This window comes from Triticum aestivum, chromosome 5D (assembly GCF_018294505.1).
Source record: "Triticum aestivum cultivar Chinese Spring chromosome 5D, IWGSC CS RefSeq v2.1, whole genome shotgun sequence".
NCBI classification, from domain to species: Eukaryota; Viridiplantae; Streptophyta; class Magnoliopsida; order Poales; family Poaceae; genus Triticum; species Triticum aestivum.
Genome location: NC_057808.1, coordinates 347,437,235 through 347,458,408, shown reverse-complemented (window position 1 = coordinate 347,458,408; position 21,174 = coordinate 347,437,235). Strand labels below are relative to the sequence as shown.

Below are 21,174 nucleotides of genomic sequence, written 5' to 3'. Positions count from 1 at the left end.
GATGCAAGGCCAACTCTAACCCATCTCTACATGCTGCTAGCTCCGCCTCCAAAGCATTATCACATGTACGGAGCTCCCTGCATGCACTGTAGATGATCTCGCCTCTGTCATCACACAAGATCATTCCTCCTCCCGCCGCACCCATAGCCGCGATGTAACTCCCGTCCGTGTTCAGCTTTGCCCAGCCCGACTCGGGGGGTACCCAGTGCGCACGCACTTTGGCTGTCGTGCTTGTTATGGCACGTGGTGGTGAAGGCAAGACCACCATCTTTCCTTTTCTAGGTCACCATTAGGATGATGTTGTATGCACAGGAGCAAGTTGATATACCCATGCAAAAAACGTCGGGAGGCTTCGGCGGTGGGAGGCACCTTGTCGTATGGAATCTCGTTGCAGACATGCCATATTCTCCACATGGTCATGAGCACCACCAGTCTCGCTGTATCATCCAAGGGGTCCAGCAGTGTAAAGATCCACTCTGGATCTGTGTTGTGGATGGACTCCACCTTGGGAATATTCCAGTCCAAGGCCATAATGCGCCAGAGCTCTCCTGCCAGGGGGCACTGTTGGAAATATGCCCTAGAGGTAATAATAAAATGGTTATTATTGTATTTCCTTGTTCATGATAATTGTCTATTGTTCATGCTATAATTGTATTAACTGGAAACCGTAATACATGTGTGAATACATAGACCACAACATGTCCCTAGTAAGCCTCTAGTTGACTAGCTCGTTGATCAATAGATGGTTATGGTTTCCTGACCATGGACATTGGATGTCATTGATAACGGGATCACATCATTAGGAGAATGATGTGATGGACAAGACCCAATCCTAAGCATAGCACAAGATCGTGTAGTTCGTTTGCTAAGAGCTTTTCTAATGTCAAGTATCGTTTCCTTAGACCATGAGATTGTGCAACTCCCGGATACCGTAGGAATGCTTTGGGTGTACCAAACGTCACAACGTAACTGGGTGGCTATAAAGGTGCACTACAGGTATCTCCGAAAGTGTCTGTTGGGTTGGCACGAATCGAGACTGGGATTTTTCACTCCGTATGACGGAGAGGTATCTCTGGGCCCACTCGGTAATGCATCATCATAATGAGCTCAATGGGACTAAGGAGTTAGACACGGGATCATGCGTTACGGAACGAGTAAAGAGACTTGCCGGTAACAAGATTGAACGAGGTATTGGGATACCGACGATCGAATCTCGGGCAAGCAACATGCCGATTGACAAAGGGAATTGTATACGGGATTGATTGAATCCCCGACATCGTGGTTCATCCGATGAGATCATCGTGGAACATGTGGGAGCCAATATGGGTATCCAGATCCCGCTATTGGTTATTGGCCGGAGAGGTGTCTCGGTCATGTCTGCATGGTTCCCGAACCCGTAGGGTCTACACACTTAAGGTTCGGTGACGCTAGAGTTGTTATGGGAAATAGTATGTGGTTATCGAAGGTTGTTCGGAGTCCCGGATGAGATCCCGGACATCACGAGGAGTTCCGGAATGGTCCGGCGGTGAAGATCGATATATTGGACGAAGGGTATTGGAGTCCGGAAGTGTTCCGGGGGTACCAAGCTATGGCCAGCATGACCGAAAGGTGTTTCGGGAGCCCCGGCAAGTATTGGAGGGCCTCATGGGCCAAAGGGGAAGGGTCAAACCAGCCCACTAAGGGGTGGTGCGCCCACCACACCCTTTCCCACGTTACTTGGGGTGGTGGGGCGCCTCCACCTGGCTTGGGAGGCAAGCCTCCACCTGCTTGGCTTGGGGGGCAAGTCTCCCTGGATTTTCCCTAGGGAGATCCAATCTGCTTGGCCGCCGCCCCTAGGGGAAACCCTAGGGCACCTCCCCCTCTCCCCTTGCCCCTATATATAGTGGAGGGGTGGGAGGGCAGCCGCACCTCTTCCCTGGCGCAGCCCTCCCTCCTCATACACCTCCTTCTCCTCCATAGTGCTTAGCGAAACTCTGCCGGAGAACCACGAGCTCCATTGCCACCATGCCGTCGTGCTGCTGGAGTTCTCCCTCAACTTCTCCTCTCCCCTTGCTGGATCAAGAAGGAGGAGACGTCCCCGGGCTGTACTTGTGTTGAACGCGGAGGCGCCGTCCGTTCGGCGCTAGATCGGATCTTCCGCGATTTGAATCGCCGCGGGTACGACTCCATCAACCGCGTTCTTGTAACACTTCCGCTTAGCGATCTTCAAGGGTATGAAGATGCACTCCCTCTCTCTCGTTGCTAGCATCTCCTAGATTGATCTTGGTGACACGTAGGAAAATTTTGAATTATTGCTACGTTCCCTAACAGGCACCTGCAAAGCGCGTGGAATCCGTCCTCACGGTCCATACCACAAATTGGGCAAATGTCAATAAGCTCGAGGTGACGCGAGGCTTTATTGGCCCAAGTAGCAAGTGAGTTGGTGATGACTCTCCAAGCGAACACGCGTACCTTAGGGGGAGCAGGGCACCCCCATCCGGTGCCTTGCTCGTGGCGAAAGCCGATGGTTGCTCGCGCTCATCTGGCTAGGCGATAGGCGGACCGAGCGATGAAGATAATGTTCCCCTCCGGTGCCCATGCAATAATGTCGTCGATGACGCGGGACGAAGTACGGATGCTGGTGATGACGTCAACATCCGCCGATAGGAGTAGTGGCGGAGAAGGTCCACATGCCAGGACCCTTCTCCGTCCAGGAGCTCCGCCACCGTCCTTAGGCGGCACGTACCCTGCGGGGATATGGGCTGGCGCGACGGCTCCCTAGGCAGCTACCGGTCACGCCATATGCGGATGTCCCGCCCATCCCTGACGCACCATATGATGCCCTTTTTTCAAGAGCTCGAGGCCGTGCTGAATTGCCTGCCAAGTCGGAGAGGCATTCCCCGAGAAAACCGTGTCTTTGAGGCGGCCATGATGATAGTACCGCGCTTTGAGAACCTGCGCACACAAGCTGTGGGATTAGTTAGCAGACGACATGCCTGCCTCGCTAGAAGAGCCTGGTTGAAAAGGCGGAAAACTCTGAATCCCAATCCACCCATGCTTTTCTGGGTTTGTATCTTCGGCCTCATGGACATTATTTAGTGCCGAGCAATAGTTGTTGACCGCGTGGAAGAAAGAGAGAAGAAGAAAGAAAAAGATGAAGTTGAGTTGGTTCGTGGGGTCTGCTAGATGAAAAAAGTTTAATCCTAAAAATTGCTCCCTGTAACTTAATATAAGATGTTTTTTTTTGCGAAATATATAAGATGTTTTTTGACATGACTATAGTGCCAAAAACCGGTTTATATTAAGTTGCGGAGGGAGTATTTTTTGTATACGAAAGGTAGGATGAGGAATTATATTATGGAGATATGCTAGGGATGCCCGCAACCAGTAAATCATGGAATGGCATCCACATCTGAAGCAATACAGAACGTGGCCCATGCATGCTCTTCCGATGCCAGCGTTTCTCCCGCCGCCCTCACGCGACCCGAGCCATGCAAGAGTCCCTGGGAGCGACCACACGTGGCCTGCAACCTCGTTCTTCAGATCAGAAAACTTTGCGTGTCGCCGTGGCTGGGCTGGAGTGCCGTTTCTGCCAGAGCAAAACCCCAAACCAAATGCTCACCGCCACCTGAACTCAACTCAATCGCTGGATTCCAAAGTTGGTTTGCAGAGCAATGCTCGGCGGTGCGAAACAGAACAAAAGTTTCTCTCACGCACACCGTGAACGATCATGAACGGTCCAAGCGGCGCCGCTTACATAATCCCGCACACTTAGCATCGTCGCTGCCATACAGACAGATACAGACTGGGATCGCAGGCATCGTCGCCCACGCCCACCGCCCCCCAAGAACCCCTTATCTTCTCCCCCGGGTTGGGATCGCGGTCCATCTTCCGTCCGTCCACTCCGAGATAAGACCACCCCTAGAACGCCTCCCACCCCAATGCCTCTGTTCGTCTGAAGAACTGGTAATGCACATTGACGACAGGAAGAAGATTTAGAGCAGAGTTTTGGGTTAGTCGAAAAACAGTTTCTTTGAGTCTTGAAGATTTATAGGGTGGTGGGTTAATTAATCTGTGGTTTTCCGCGAGTACCATTATTGGGTGGGACGGGAGCTGTTGGTGTGCCATGGATCTGCCTGCCCCACCAACCAGTGATCCCAGAACTTTATCCTCCATTATCCTAAGCCGCCGCCGTGCCGACGCGCGGGCGAGAATAAACAAGTGCTCCGCGACCGCGAGCCAGCGACTCCTCTCGCCTCCACCACCGCTCCCTCGCCACCACTCGCTGCTCCGCCTGCGACCCGGCCGTGAGCGACCCGCCGTCGCGAGATCCAGCGCCGTCTCCGCGCCGCCGCTGGTGCCGCCCATGACGACGCCGGCGCCCAACCCGACCATCCGGAGGCTCGACGTCGCCTCGCCGGTGCCCGCCGACATCGACATCGCCAACGCCGTCGAGCCGCTCCACATCGCCGACATCGCCGCCGAGCTCGGCGTGCCCCCGGAGCACTACGATCTCTACGGCAAGTACAAGGCCAAGGTGCTGTTCTTGATCGGTTCCCGAGAAAAAGAAGACCACCGGCGTTGCGTGGTGTGATCAGGTGACTCGATCTGACTGGACTTTGTGCCTCTATTTGGCGACGTGCAGGTGCTCCTGTCCGTTCTTGACAAGCTGCAGGGGCAGCAGGACGGGTACTACGTGGTGGTCGGCGGCATCACGCCGACGCCGCTCGGGGAGGGCAAGTCAACGACTACCGTCGGCCTGTGCCAGGCACTGGGGGCGTTCCTTGATAAGAAGGTGAAATTTTCAGAGTAATTTTCGTTTGGCTGTCATCGGCGATATTAACCTGCACCGGGTTCATTAGTGCTTCGTTAGAACAAAGCCGGCAATTTGTGATATGTTGTAAGAATGTAGTTTGCCTGTCAATGACGGGATAACCTGCACCAAGTTCATTAGTGCTTCTCAATTAGAACAAAGTCGGCAAAATTGTGATGTGTTGTAAGAATGCCGTTTGAGTTGATAAAAGTCGGTACTGAGGTCAACCAGTGAGCTTATTTGGGACAACATTGGAAGGATTGGAAAGTGTTTGATGCAAATTTAGACTGGGCAATAGTATTCTGTTGCTGTCGCTTAGTTAGTAACACATGTATATTTGCCATCACGGGTTCTGGATTTGCGTAACATTTGGATCGATTTATTTATGACGTTGTGTTGACATAAACACTCTGTAGAGCTGCAGATTTTTCAGTGCTTATGGTAGAACTTCTATATAGCGACTGGATGGATAATAATAGAGTTAGATTAAAAGTTTTGGACATCTCGAAAATTTCGGAAGCAACTCCTGCTTTTTATATTGGTATAAATATATAGATACTACAATTCAAGGCTATGAATAATAGACTATACAATCCACAACATATGGAATTTATTGTCCTATATTGCTGTATATATAATGATACTGATATGGTTTACTATTTTATTTTCTGTCATCGTTATAGGTTGTCACTTGCGTCCGTCAACCATCACAAGGGCCCACCTTTGGAATCAAGGGGGGTGCTGCTGGAGGTGGCTACAGTCAAGTTATACCCATGGATGAGTTCAATCTCCATATGACTGGAGATATCCATGCAATTACAGCTGCAAACAATCTTCTTGCTGCTGCCATTGACACAAGGATTTTCCATGAAGCTTCTCAATCAGACAAAGCTCTGTTCAATAGATTGTGTCCAGCAAACAAAGAAGGGAAGAGGCGCTTCGCTGATGTAATGCTCCGACGCCTGATAAAGCTTGGCATCTCAAAGACAGACCCTGATGAGCTAACACCAGAAGAAGTTAGGCGTTTTGCAAGGCTTGATATTGACCCTGCATCAATTACTTGGAGACGGGTCATGGATGTTAATGATCGTTTCCTGAGGAAAATCACCGTTGGACAAGGCCCTGATGAAAAAGGTATGGTGAGAGAAACAGGCTTTGACATATCTGTGGCAAGTGAGATAATGGCTGTATTGGCTCTTACAACTTCCCTTGCTGACATGAGGGAAAGACTTGGAAGAATGGTGATAGGCAACAGCAAGGCGGGTGAGCCGGTTACAGCTGATGATCTTGGTCTTGGAGGTGCCTTGACTGTCCTAATGAAAGATGCTATTCATCCCACCCTCATGCAAACTCTTGAAGGCACTCCTGTTTTAGTGCATGCTGGTCCTTTTGCTAACATTGCACATGGGAACTCTTCCATAGTTGCTGATAAGATTGCTTTGAAGTTGGTTGGGAAGGGTGGCTTTGTTGTTACAGAAGCTGGTTTTGGTGCTGATATTGGGACTGAGAAATTCATGGACATAAAGTGTAGGTATAGTGGATTGACACCACAGTGTGCTATTATTGTGGCCACAATTAGGGCTCTTAAAATGCATGGAGGAGGCCCAGATGTTGTGGCTGGGAAGCCTTTAGATCACGCATATGTCAGTGAAAATGTCACTCTTGTTGAAGCTGGATGTGTTAATCTTGCTAAGCACATCTCAAACACAAAGGGTTATGGAGTGAATGTTGTAGTAGCAATCAACAAATTTGCAACAGACACAGACGCTGAAATGGAAGTTGTGAAAAAGGCGGCTATGGCAGCTGGGGCTTTCGATGCTGTCGTCTGCTCCCACCATGCACACGGTGGTAAAGGAGCGGTTAGTTCTCTTCTCTTGTCTGGATTGTTAATTCAGACATTCCATTTTAACGAATGAATTACATGCAGCTCTCCGCCATGGTCTAAAAAAAGGACATTCTATACATGGCATCTCTTTATGGAGAAATATTTAACTGCGAATCTATTGTCCATTTCATATGTTTGTCCTCCAATGCCGATGATGTAGTGAATTTTGTTTCTGTACTTGTGACTGTTCTTTAATGTCCAACATAGATCAGCCCAAGAGTAATTAATATTATTGTCTGTTGCCAGACTTTTCAACTTATCAAGAATATCAAAGTGGTCACTGCACCAAACAGTTCTTACATGATATGCCCATGCATCCCTCTACATTTCACTAATACAGTAGTGCCTAGCGAGTTGATTTCACAAGAAAACACGCTTATTTCTTCAATTTAAGAACATAAGTAATGCTTAAATTTGCAAATTGAACTAGTTAACTAATTCTATCTTGCCATTTTACTTGTATTCAGGTTGATCTTGGAGTCGCTGTTCAAAGAGCATGTGAAAGCCAGGCAGAGCCCCTGAAGTTTTTATATCCTTTAGATTCTAGCATAAAGGAGAAGATTGAGTCAATAGCTAAGTTCTATGGTGCTAGTGGTGTTGAATACTCTGAACAGGTATTTCCTTCTGCTCTTCTTCTATTGTAGATACTTACTGTGATTGTGAGATTTGTTCTAATTATGAGAATGATGGCCTGAGATACATTCCAGAAATATGCCACCTTCCCAAGTGCTAATTTGGTGTGTCAGAGTTCTCCACATTTTCATGTTTTGAGATATATGAGAAATGCTTAAGAGATGGCACTAGAGGGATATATGGAACACTCTGCGTCTACTTGCAGTCATAAGATTTTGCCCGCTGACTTCTCTATCTATTTCCTGTAGGCCGAAAAGCAGATCGAGATGTACACCAAGCAAGGCTTCTCCAACCTCCCGATATGCATGGCGAAGACTCAGTACTCCTTTTCTCATGTTCCATCCATGAAGGGCGCACCATCCGACTTTGTGCTGCCGATAAGAGACGTGCGGGCCAGCATCGGAGCCGGTTTCATCTACCCGCTCGTCGGCACCATGAGCACAATGCCTGGTCTTCCTACGAGGCCCTGCTTCTACGAAATTGACATCGACACGGCGACCGGGAAAGTCATGGGTCTGTCATGAGCTTCGCCGGCACCGTTTCTAGGCTGGGGGTCCTGTGCTGTTGCGCAATTAAACTGACCGTGTGCAGTTTCAGTTTTGGGGACATTCCTGAAGCAGAATAAAGGAATAATGGCCTCATCAGTGGCTTGGTGCGATTGTGGGGGGTAGTAAATTTCAGTAACTTGATGGATGTAGATTTGGTCCGACCATACTGTCTGTCTGTACTCTGTTCCTTGTGTTTTGATTTGATGTTCACCTTTGTCGTCGTGTGCTTCGCTGGTTCTGTCTTTTTTTTTTTGAGGATTTGCTTTTTTTAGGCATTTTGAGGATTTGCTTTTTTTAGGCATTCTGTCTTATGCTGGATTTTCTTTGCGTTGCTACATAATGATGGGCTTTTTTTTTAGAGGAAAACATAATGATGGGCTGGGCAGGCCGCAAGCCACGGCAAATCAATTGGTGTTGTACTGGGCCACTCCGTCCACCACAGCTTGGGCCGTGCCAGACGGGGCAAAGGAATGTCACGCTGCCAGTTTGCTTTTGCCTCCCCAATAAAATAATAATTTGCTTTTCCCTGCAGGACTCCTTTTCCTTTTACCATTTGTTTTCCCAGTAGTAGGATTGATTTCATAAAAAATGATTTAAATTAAGAAGGACCAACTAAAATGGTTTAATTTAAAAAGGACCAAAGAAAAGATAGGATGAAGTTGCAGCCAGAGACCAACTGAACAGTACTACACAGTAGGGGCTGCTAGTAGCTGCCAATGCCCCGAAGTCAATGGCCGAGCCGAGCACGTCCTACGCACGGGAAGCCGTCAATAGTCAAGACCTCGCCGGCAGGGCAGGGCGACGCCGGTTCGCCGACACCGACGTGGCTCACATGCCTGCCCTGTTTCCTGGAACGCCACCACCTCGCTCTCAGACCCTACCGCTCAGCTCAGCCCAACGCGACCGGGGCGGAGGCCACTTCACCGGTCAAACGCGACGACATTGCTGCCCGCATGGTAGCAACAGCTAACCGCCGTAGGCACTGCGAGACTCAGTCAGAGCACACGAGGCGAGCAATTGGATCTACCGAGTCGAAAATATATGAATCTGCACGGGTCTACAGATCCCTGAGCTTATCTCCATGGAATGCCATGCTTGGCTCGGCGTCCAGCTGCATGCACACGAACGGCTGGATGGGCTAGTCACTAGTCAGCATGGGATGGCCTGGCGATCTACTCCTCATCAGTCCGCTCCGTGGTACCGCTTGCAAGTTGCAACGGAGACCGGTGTGCGACACGGAGATCATTGGCCGGATCCATGTGATGCGAGTCTTTTAAGCGTTTCTATCTGCTAGTAGCAGTGTGCTTGCTAATGCGCTGGACCTACCGTCCATGATGGTGTGCTGCCGCCGGTCGGGTACGAGATGGGCCAAAAAGGTTGGCTCGTGGTCGGCATTTTTCTGTGCTCTGCATGCCTTCTGAAGATTATTGAATTCTGAATATGCATTAGGGCCTTGAAGGGCTGTTTATATAAGATACAAAACTTGGGGGCTTTGAAGATTACAACTTGAACTACCAAATATACAAACCGAATATATACTCTAATACCCCCCGCAGTGTCAACATCAGGTGTAACGATGTTGAGATTGGAGCGAATGCCAGTGAATGCTGCAGTGGGGAGCCCCTTGGTGAAAATATCAACAAATTGCGCAGTGGTAGGAACATGAAGCACACTGACCTCGCCAAGAGCCACTTTTTCACGAACAAAATGAATATCAATCTCGATGTGTTTTGTGCGGCGATGCTGAACAGGATTGGACGCCATGTAGACTGCAGAAATATTGTCACAATAAACAATAGTTGCACGCTCGATTGGTCGATGGAGCTCAACCAGAAGCTGACGGAGCCACACCGCCTTGGCCACAGAACGAGCAACAGATCTATATTCAGCTTCTGCAGAAGATCTGGAAACTGTAACCTGCCTTTTAGAAGACCAAGAAACAAGATTGTCACCCAAATAAACACAAAAGCCGGATGTAGATCGTCGAGTATCTGGACAACCCGCCCAGTCTGCATCAGAATAAACTGTCAAGCTTGTTGGAGAGGAAGAGTTAAGAAGAAGACCATGATCAATAGTACCTTTGAGATACCGAAGTATTCTCTTGACATGAGAAAAATGAGGAACACGAGGATCATGCATATATAAGCACGCTTGTTAAACAGAATAAGATATATCAGGACGAGTGAGAGTGGCATATTGGAGAGCACCAGTGATACTGCGATATAGAGTAGGATCAGAAAAAGGTTCACCGTCGGCCGACAACTTGGTACCAACGTCGACCAGCGTACGACAGGGTTGACAATCAGTCATCCCCGCACGAGAAAGCAAGTCAAGAAGGTACTCGCGTTGAGAGAGAAAGAGTGTAGATGAAATGCGGGAGACAGTGATCCCAAGAAAGTGATGAAGAGGACCAAGATCAGTCATGGAAAATTCACGATTAAGAGAAGAGATAATATGTTGTAAAAAGGAATCAGAAGAGGCGGTGAGAGTTATATCGTCAACATGTAGGAGAAGATATGCAGTATGAGAGGAGGAACGAAAAATAAAGAGAGAGGAATCGGATTTAGATGAGGTAAAACCTAATGTGTGAATAAAGGTGGTGAAGCGATGAAACCAAGCACGAGGAGCTTGTTTAAGACCGTACAAAGATTTGTGAAGAAGACAAACAAAATCAGGGGAAGAGGAATTCTCAAAACCCGAAGGTTGTTGACAATAGACACTTTCATTGAGAGTGCCATGTAGAAAAGCATTTTTAACATCTAATTGATGAATCGGCCAAGAGGAGGAGACAACAAGACTGAGAACAACACGAATGGTACTAGGTTTTACAACCGGAGAAAAGGTCTCATCAAAATCAATACCGTGTTGCTGAGAAAAACCACGACATACCCAACGAGCTTTATAACGAGCAAGAGTACCATCAGCATGAAATTTGTGACGGAAAACCCATTTGCCGGAAACAACATTGACACCTGGTGGTTTGGGAACGAGAGTCCAGGTGTTATTTTGCTGAAGAGCATGAAACTCATCACGCATAGCAGAATGCCAGAGAGGATCGAGAAGAGCACGTTTATAAGAGGTAGGAATAGGGGAGACAGTGGGAATGGCCGTGAGATTAAGACGTCGTGTAGGGAGGTGAAAGCCACGCTTACCACGAGTGCACATGACATGATCGTTGGCCGGAGGTATTATAGGAACATCATTGGACGGAAGAGGCGGTGTGGAGGAAGAAGAGGAAGAAGGAGAAGCGACAACAGGGGAGATAGGCGTGGGAGGAGAGGTAGATGCCGTCAATGGAGGAGTGGGGGGCGCGGAAGGCTGTGGTGAAGGAGGAGTGGGCGGCGCGGAAGGCTGCTGTGGAGTTATGGGAGGCTGCTGTGGTGGTTGTTGCTCCGCGACAATAGAGGTAGGAGCTAGACGAGGGATGAGAGAAGATGAAGAATGGACAGGGGATGGTTGGGGAGTAGGTGATGATTTTGTGGCAGCGTAGGGAAAAGTGTGTTCGTCAAAGACGACGTGACGGGAAATAATGACACGACCGAATGAGGGATCAAAGCAGCGAGAGCCCTTATGATCATCGGAGAGACCAAGATAGATGCGGGGTAAAGATCGAGGCTCTAGTTTATGAGAGGTCGTAGAAGTGATGTTGGGAAAACAGAGACAACCAAAAACGCGGAGAGAAAGATAGTCGGGCTGTGAAAGAAAGAGGGATTGAAAAGGAGTGTAGAGAGGACATGTTTTGGTTTGATGAGGACATGACTACCTTGGATACGACCAAAAATATTGCATAGATGCATATTTGTCAGGTGATCTCTAGTGCAAACAATTCAATAATCTATTTATGCTATCTAGAAAAAAAATACTTCACACACTTTTGTGTTTTGTCTAATTGCATGTGTATGGGACATTTGTACAATCCACATATGATGATAAGGCAAAAGGAGAAGTTTAGGTTCTGTTCAAAAAGTCCTCTCACGTCACTTTTGGGCCAAGAGAAGATAGAGTCCAAGTCTCTCACGTTCTGGATTCAGATTCGGACTGCACAGACATATCTGACTCAAAACGCCAACAACTTTTTCATACGGACTCCGAATTGGGTGATTCTTTTTTTGTTGGAAAGTAGATTTCGTCCTCTTTCCAACCCAATTGGATTCACCTTTAAATTCGTCCGGGGCGTTGAGATATGGACGAAACAATCTGACGCTGCAGCAGAATCCGAGTCAAACAACAAGTCCAAAGGTGTTGCATCACCTCCACTTGGGCCCATGAGCCTTGTACGACCTAGGGTTGGTTTTAGGCTGCCTTGGGACGTCCTCCCACCTCCTTGGCTGCCACCTCTTGCTCCTATATAAGTAGATCCATGTAGTAGCTTTTTTCTTGGGATTTGTTTAGTTAAAAGTTAGCAATCGCTGCAACTTCGTGTACTTCGTTTGTGTCCAACGATCAGACCAAGACCGCTTACGGATCCCCAGCTTTATCAGTGCTTCATATATACTCGCAATATTCAGATTGCTTTTATCATATTCTTGCTTGTTCTTCGATTGCTTCCAGGAATAGACCTTCGTAGTCATGTTGATTGTGCTCCGGCGTGGTCAATAACCTCTCGGAGTTGGTTTAGCGATTGCTAAGGCGCAACGTCGTGCACGTTTGTAGTCGGATCGTCAAAGTCAACTTCACCAAATCGATAGTTATCATCTCATCGAAAGATCGGGACACCTCCGCCTCTATCACCAAATCGATAGTTATCATCGATAGTAGTTCATAGGAACATTATTCTTGAATTTTGTTTCTTGTTTCTACTAATCATGACAGGATCTAGAGTCAATTCATGGGGTTTGTCGATCGTGGGAGATGTGCCATCACCTATGCAAATACCACAATCGTCACGAGAGGTGCACAAACATCCAAATGCACATGATCAGGTTAATGTTTCTATACCACCATTTAATGGCCGTTTTAGACCTGCTTTATATATTGAATGGGAGTTTGACATAAATAATATATTTGCTTCCAATAATTTTGATGTACGTAAAAAAGTTAAGGTTGCGGTTGGTTTCTTTCACTGGTTATGTTGTAGTTTGGTGGAGTGAATATTGTCGGTTACACCCTAATGATATACCTACTACTTGGGATGATTTGAAACTTGCCATGCGACATACATTCATTCCCGCTTATTATACTCGTGACATGATTACAAAGTTGCAACATTTAAAACAAGGTAGTGACACCGTAACGAAATATTATGATACTTTACAAACTACCTTGCTGCATTCCTCTTTAGAAGAAAGCGAAGAAGATTTTATGGATAGATCTTGGGGAGGATTAAATCGTGACATTCAGGAGATACTAATTCATGAAGAGTGTTATCCTATGGACCATTTGTTTCATCTTGCTTGCAAAGCTTAACAGGAAATAAAACGACGTGTTGCCCACAAGGAGAACAAGCGCGAGATGCACATTCCAAGAGTTGATACGGTTGTCCCTTCAACTATTAGGCATACTATGACAACCACATCCGTTGTTGTGAGGACCACATCACCTCCACCATGTGACACATCATCACCGAGAGTGCCTACATCATCCGAGTTGATCATAAGAGGTAATGACAAAGGTACTAATCTTTCACCTCCACATGAGTATGATGAATGTCTTGTCAATTTAAGTGCACCATGCGGTGAGCTACCCACTACTTTGATCACACCAGCTACTTTAGAGGACTACGTTGATGATTTCACTTTGCCATGTGATCAAACAATTTTGAGTGAACCCATTGAATTAACTATCGATGCAAAAAAATCAAGTGAATCAAGGAATAAATCAGATTTGGATCAAATATTTTTGAAAATAATTGTGCCAATGTTTAATCATTTTGATATGACCTCTAATCTTGGTGATGGTTCATCAATGTTGGGATGGTTTAATGATAAGCATTGTCAATCTTTTGATATGAATAGGATCTTGACTTATATGTGCAAACTGAGTTGCAATATTTTCATGCCTTTGACTTCTTGTGAAAATATATTGGCTTTACATTTCATGACTTTTGAAGGGTGCTCTTGTATAACTGTGTCACATGTGCACCAAATGAGATCAGTAAAAACGGATGGCATATACATATACAACGTGTACACCTTGTCTCTTTTGTTAGCCAGATATCAGATAAAGTAACGCCGAGGACGGCTTTGTTTTCAAGAAGGGGAGGATGATAAGGACATGACTACCTTGGATACGACCAAAAATATTGCATACATGCATATTTGTCAGGTGATCTCTAGTGCAAACTATTGAATAATCTATTTATGTTATTGTGACGCCCGGATAATCAAGCTACAGTAAAACTCTGCTAATGGTGCCACGTTACCTCCGTTACTGTTGCTAATCTATCGTTAGATCAAAACCGGTCCAAAATTCAAAGTTCAAAATCAAGCAAACAATAAAAGTTTTCAAATATTAAAACTAAAATGTTCGGAGTGAACCAAATATTGCATAGATAATAATGGTGGAGAAACCTAACTTTAATAAAATGTTTAAGTGTTCAAAATAATTAAAATTAGAGGTTTAAATATTAAAATAAATGGCTTTTAAATATTATAAAATTTTAAACTATTTTAATTTGGGTTGAGAATTAATGTGGCAATAGTATATTTAAAAGTATAATTTAAGTGCTAGTGATAATTTTTATTGAACTAAAATAAAAGAAAACCAAAAGTAAAACAGTAAAAGAAAAATAAATAAAAAGAAAGGAGAGAAGCAAAACTAAATAAAGGGGACACCCCCCCCGCACTGGGCCAACCGGCCCATCTGGCACCCAGGCCAACTGGCCCACCTAACCCCCTGGACTATATGGCCTCACACCCGAAACCCTAACCCCCATTCCCCACGATCCCCACTCTCCTACCCCCCCCCCCCCCGCGCGATCTGGATCAGGGGCGCCCCAACGCATCGCCGCCCCGATCCCGTTGCCCCCGAGCCCGACGCCGGGGCCCGACGCCGCCCCGCCGTCGCCGGGCTGCCCCGCCCCACCACTTCGTCGCCGGAACGCCATCGCCGCCGCCTCGCTCCACCAATCCCCCGTCGGCGCCTCGCCAAGCCCGACGCCGCCCGTCGTCAGCGCCGGCGCCAGGCGCCTCCTCGCCTGCGTGGCCCCAACCGCGCCGCACGAAGCCACCGCCCGCCTCTCCGACTCCTCCCGCACGCCCGTTTCCCCCCGCGACTTGACGCCGTCGCCCATCGCCCCTGACGCCGCCTGGAGGGCCACATCGCCGGAGCCCCGCGCCGCCACGACTGCGTCGTCGCCCGTCGTCACCGCCACCTCGTCGCGCGCCTCCGACCTCGCTGCCTCAAGCACCACCACGAGCCGCTGCCATCCCCTCCTGGCTCATTGTGAGCCCCGCACCCTCCTCTTTCCCCTGTGCTCCGGCCTCCCCTCCCCTAGCTCGTTCGCCACTGTCGCCGGCGCCGTTCCCCTCCGCCGCGCCCTAGCGCCCCCCCCCCCCGCCGTGGCCTCACCGTTGTGGCTTCGCCTCCTATCGCTCTCGTCCGCGCACGCGCGTCCGCGCCTCGGCCGCGCACACCGCGGCCCCGCCTCCGTCGTGCCCGCACGTCGCCGTCCTTGCCCGGCCCCGTGAGCGCACGGCCCCCTGCCTCCCTGCGTCGTCGGCGCCCCACCAGTGCCTCGCCAGTCCCGCGCCGCGGCTGACCTGGGCGAGTGCCCGCTCGGGTGCGCCCGCTAGCAACCGCCCCGCAGTGGCCCTGTGTGCCACTGACTAGGGGGCCCCACCTCTCAGAACGAAAAATGATAAAAAAAAGGAAAATGAAATAAAAAATAATAATAATAATAATAAATAATCATAATCATAATAATAAACTAGTTAATAAATAAATAAATCGAAAATAAAATTAATAGTAAAACAAATAATAAAAATAAATTTATTTAATTAATTAAGTTAATTAATCCTGTTTAAATTAATCTAATTAGATAATTAATTTAATTAAACAGTAATTATTTAGCTAAACCCTAATTAACCTAAACAAAGAATGACAGGTGGGTCCCACTGGACCCACATGTCAGTTTGACCCAGTCAACTCCTGTTGACTGCTGACGTCAGCATGACATCATGCTGATGTCATAAATCCATTTTCGAATTAATTTAAATAATTAATTAAATTCAGAAAATGAATAAAACTTAGAAAATTAATATAAGATAATCCGTAACTCGGATGGAAAAACTTTGTACATGAAATTTGCTTAGAACGACGAGACGAATCCGGTTTCGCAGCCCGTTCGTCCGCCACGCATTCCTAGCATAACGAACACGCAACTTTTCCCCTCCGATTCATCTGCCCGAAAACGCGAAACATCGGGGATATTTTCCCGGATGTTTCCCCCCTTCACCGGTATCACCTCATACCGTGTTAGAACACGTCTAGCTCTGCCTGTTGTCCTGTTATGCACTTGCTTGCTATGTATTTACTGTTTCTCCCCCTCTTCTCTTCGGTAGACCCCGTGACGATGCTGATGCCCCTGTGGTCGACTACGTCACCGATGACCCTCCTTCTTGTCTGAGCAACCAGGCAAGCCCCCCCTTGATCACCAGATATCGCCTATTCTTCTCTTTACTGCTTGCATTAGAGTAGTGTAGCATGTTACTGCTTCCCGATATCCTATCCTGATGCATAGCCTATCCTTGCTACTACTATTGTTACCTTTACCTGCAATCCTACATGCTTAGTATAGGATGCTAGTGTTCCATCAGTGGCCCTACACTCTTGTCCGTCTGCCATGCTATACTAATGGGCCGTGATCACTTCGGGAGGTGATCACGGGTATATACTATATACCTTATATACATGACACATGTGGTGTCTAAAGTCGGGTCGGCTCGAGGAGTACCCGCAAGTGATTCTGATGAGGGGGTTGAAAGGACAGGTGGCTCCACCCCGGTAGAGGTGGGCCTGGGTTCCTGACGGCCCCCGACTGTTACTTTATGGCGGAGCGACAGGGCAGGTTGAGACCACCTAGGAGAGAGGTGGGCCTGGCCCTGGTCGGCGTTCGCGGATACATAACACGCTTAACGAGTTCTTGGTATTTGATCTGAGTCTGGCCATTTGGTCTATACGCACTAACCATCTACGCGGGAGTAGTTATGGGTATCCCGACGTCGTGGTATCAGCCGAAGCTCTTTTGACGTCAGCGACTGAGTGGCGCGCGCCGCATTGGACCATAAGCTCGCGCTTGTATTAAGGGGGCTAGGTCTGCTTCCGGCCGCGTACGCAACGTGCAGGTGTGCATAGGGCGATGGGCCCAGACCCCTGCGCGCATAGGTTTAGACCGGCGTGCTGACCTCTCTGTTGAGCCTAGGTGGGGCTGCGACGTGTTGATCATACGAGGCCGGGCATGACCCAGAAAAGTGTGTCCGGCCAAATGGGATCGAGCGTGTTGGGTTATGTGGTGCACCCCTGCAGGGAAGTTTATCTATTCGAATAGCCGTGTCCCTCGGTAAAAGGACGACCCGGAGTTGTACCTTGACCTTATGACAACTAGAACTGGATACTGAATAAAATACACCCTTCCAAGTGCCAGATACAACCCGGTGATCGCTCTCTAACAGGGCGACGAGGAGGGGATCGCCGGGTAGGATTATGCTAGGCGATGCTACTTGGAGGACTTCAATCTACTCTCTTCTACATGCTGCAAGATGGAGATGGCCAGAAGCGTAGTCTTCGACAGGACTAGCTATCCCCCTTTTACTCTGGCATTCTGCAGTTCAGTCCACTGATATGCCCCTTTACACATATACACATGCATATGTAGTGTAGCTCCTTGCTTGCGAGTACTTTGGATGAGTACTCATGGTTGCTTTTCTCCCTCTTTTCCCCTTTCTATACCTGATTGTCGCAACCAGATGCTGGAGTCCAGGAGCTAGAGGTCCCGAGGATGATTCTACTTGGAGTTCGGCTTCGAGGAGTAGTTAGGAGGTCCCAGGCAGGAGGCCTTGCCTTTTCGATCGTTGCTACTTTTGTGCTAGCCTTCTTAAGGCAAACTTGTTTAACCTATGTCTGTATTCAGATATTGTTGCTTCCGCTGACTCGTCTATGATCGAGCACTTGTATTCGAGCCCTCGAGGCCCCTGGCTTGTATTATGATGCTTGTATGACTTATTAATGTTTTAGAGTTGTGTTGTGATATCTTCCCGTGAGTCCCTGATCTTGATCGTACACATTTGCGTGCATGATTAGTGTACGGTCAAATCGGGGGCGTCACAGTTATTCAGAACAAAAATACTTCACACACTTTTGTGTTTTGTCTAATTGCATGTGTATGGGACATTTGTACAATCCACATATGAAGATAAGGCAAAAGGAGAAGTTTAGGTTCTGTTTAAAAAGTCCTCTCACGTCGCTTTTGGACCAAGAGAAGATAGAGTCCAAGTCTCTCACGTTCTGGATTCAGATTCGGACTGCACAGACATACCTGACTCAAAACGCCAACAACTTTTTCATACGAACTCCGAATTGGGTGATTCTTTTTTGTTGGAAAGTAGATTTCGTCCTCTTTCCAACCCAATTGGATTCACCTTTAAATTCATGCGGAGCGTTGAGATATGAACGAAACAATCTGACGCTGTAGCAGAATCCGAGTCAAACAACAAGTCCAAAGGTGTTGTATCACCTCCACTTGGGCCCATGAGCCTTGTACGACCTAGGGTTGGTTTTAGGCTGCCTTGGGACGTCCTCCCACCTCCTTGGCCGCCACCTCTTGCTCCTATATAAGTAGATCCATGTAGTAGGTTTTTCCTTGGGATTTGTTTAGTTGAAAGTTAGTCATCGCTGCAACTTCGTGTACTTCGTTTGTGTCCAACAACCAGACCAAGACCGCTTACGGATCCCCACCTTTATCAGTACTTCATATATACTCGCAATATTCAGATTGCTTTTATCATATTCTTGCTTGTTCTTCGATTGCTTGCAGGAATAGACCTTCGTAGTCAGGTTGATTGTGCTCCGGCGTGGTCAATAACCTCTCGGAGTTGGTTTAGCGATTGCTAAGGCGCAACGTCGTGCACGTTTGTAGTCGGATCATCAAAGTCAACTTCACCAAATCGATAGTTATCATTTCATCGAAAGATCGGGACACCTCCGCCTCTATCATGGTTGGTCTAATATTTAGAAGAAGTGTGGCAGTACGTAGTGCTTCAACCCAAAAACGAGGAGGGAGAGAAGCTTGAATAAGCAAAGTGCGAAGAATATCATTGATGGAGCGAAGAGAGTGTTCTGCTTTACCGTTTTGAGGGGATGTATAGGGGCAAGAAAAGCGAAGGAGTATGCCGTGAGAAAGAAAGAAACTGCGATTGCGAGTATTATCAAATTCACGTCCATTGTCACATTGAATAAAGCGTATTGGAAGACCAAAGTGGGTTAGAATATATTGACGAAAATTGAGGAAAATTGGTTGTACGTCGGACTTGGCTCGTAGAGGAAAGGTCCAAACATAATGGGAATAATCATCAAGAATTACAAGATAGTATTTATAACCAGAAACACTAGGAATTGGAGAGGTCCATAGATCACAATGTAGTAATTCAAAAGGAAAAGTACTAATAGTAAAGGAGGTACCAAAAGATAGTCTAATATGTTTGCCACATTGACAGGCATTACAAAGAGAGGAATCATGAGAGACACTAGAACTAGGGATACAAAATTCCTGTAGTAATGATGATAGTGTAGCTTTATTAGGATGACCAAGCCGACGATGCCATAGATCAACTGATGCAAGCATGGCGCGAAGAGTGGAAGTGGGGGCGCCGTGAAGAGGATAAAGATCGCCTGTGCTAATGTACCGAGCTAGAACCTCCCCCGTTTTCAGATCCTTCACAGATAAACCAAAGGGGTCAAAGGCAAGAATAACTTGATTATCGATGGTAAACTGACGAATGGAGATAAGATTAGCAATTAAAGATGGGACTACAAGAATATTACGTAAAAGAAAATTGTTAGAAGAATAGGGGATGTAAGAGTCACCGGTGCAAGAGACAGGAATAGTGGAACCATCACAGATGGTAATGGAAGAAAAAGAAGAAGGAAAACAAGCTGACAAAAAATTCATATTTGAAGACATATGCGTGGATGCACCAGAATCGAAAATCCAATCCGTACCTTCGTTGTTGAGGGTGAAATTGTTCATGGCGGCGATGAAGGCAGCCTGATCGCAGCTTGGCGATGTTGTCGAAGGAGAAGGGGCAGGCACGTTCATTGGTGCATGCTGACCGTATGCGTACGATGACGGGGCCGAAAGAGCACCGGGCGCATAGGGAACCAGGGCGTAGCCGGGCGGAAGCACGGGGGCACCGGGCGGGGTCGGTGTAGTGGTGGCGGTGTAGACGTGAGCCGGCGGTCGGGGTCCGAGGAGACCAGGAGAGCCAGTGGCAGGACGATGGCCCGGGCTCCAGGATCCCGTGTATGCTGGAGGAGCGCCGTAAGGAGACGGAGCAGACCAAGGCATGGGCCATGCATGAACCAGCCCGGTCCAGGGATCTTGCTGTGGGTGCCATGCCGGTGGAGTAGATGCCGGTGTAGACGATGATGACGACGCTGAAGAGCTGACGGAGCGAGGCTGGGGCGGCCGATAGACGGGATTCTTCCCGCGGTAGTTAGGGCTCGGGCGCCAGCCTGGAGGCGGCTGGGCAGGTGCTGGCGACGGAGTGGATGAAGCTGGCGCCGAAGACTTGGTGGTGGCGTGAAACACTTGCGGGCGAGTGGCCTTGCGAGCTTGGTTCTGAGCCTCGAGCTGAAGGAGAGAGCGGACCTAGCCGAAGGAAGGGTAGGGCCGCAACATGGGGATGAAGGCCACCTGTTTCTCAAACTGCTCACCGAGGCCGACGAGAAGAGCGTTTATGAGGACACGGTCGTCGACGTGATCACCAAGCTGCCGGAGTTCATCACCGATCGACTTGATCCGCTGGCAGAAGACGGTGACCGGGGAGTCTCCTTGGGTGATGGTGCGGAGCTCGGTGTGGAGAGCGTTGATGCGGGCGTCGGAGTTGTCTTGAAACAACTGTTGAAGAGAGGCCCAAAGCTCGGCTGCGGTGGCATCGTCGTTGGAGACAAGATTGAAGAGCTCGGTTGAGATCCGAGTATAAATCCATTGGATGATCGTGAGATCGTCCTTCACCCAACGAGGATTGGCAGGCTGCGGGACAGAGTATGGATGTATATGGTGGCGTAGACCGCATCGACCAAGGTGGATGTGGAAGAGATGGCGCCAGTGGTAGTAATTGTGGGCAGCGAGATCAAGCGAGATGGGTATGAACGGCGCA

The 21,174-nt window shown here is 48.1% G+C and overlaps 1 protein-coding gene across 1 annotated transcript; it reads left to right on the top strand.

The window, feature by feature from the left end:
- Positions 1-3,782: 3,782 nt before the first annotated feature.
- LOC123121658 (formate--tetrahydrofolate ligase) lies at positions 3,783-8,072 on the top strand. The gene is made up of 5 exons (XM_044541674.1): positions 3,783-4,516; positions 4,625-4,774; positions 5,476-6,651; positions 7,145-7,291; positions 7,559-8,072. Exons 1-5 carry the CDS (start codon positions 4,106-4,108, stop codon positions 7,832-7,834), a joined length of 2,160 nt encoding a protein of 719 aa, XP_044397609.1. The 5' UTR covers positions 3,783-4,105; the 3' UTR covers positions 7,835-8,072.
- The last annotated feature ends 13,102 nt before the right edge of the window (positions 8,073-21,174 follow it).

What these genes read in the sequence shown, in the direction of transcription:
- LOC123121658 (XM_044541674.1), top strand. Translation starts at nt 4,106, where the DNA reads ATGGATCTGCCTGCCCCACCAACCAGTGATCCCAGAACTTTATCCTCC. An exon ending in ACGGCAAGTACAAGGCCAAG is followed by an intron (nt 4,517 to 4,624) that starts GTGCTGTTCTTG and finishes GGCGACGTGCAG; the next exon opens with GTGCTCCTGTCCGTTCTTGA. An exon ending in GTGTTGAATACTCTGAACAG is followed by an intron (nt 7,292 to 7,558) that starts GTATTTCCTTCT and finishes TATTTCCTGTAG; the next exon opens with GCCGAAAAGCAGATCGAGAT.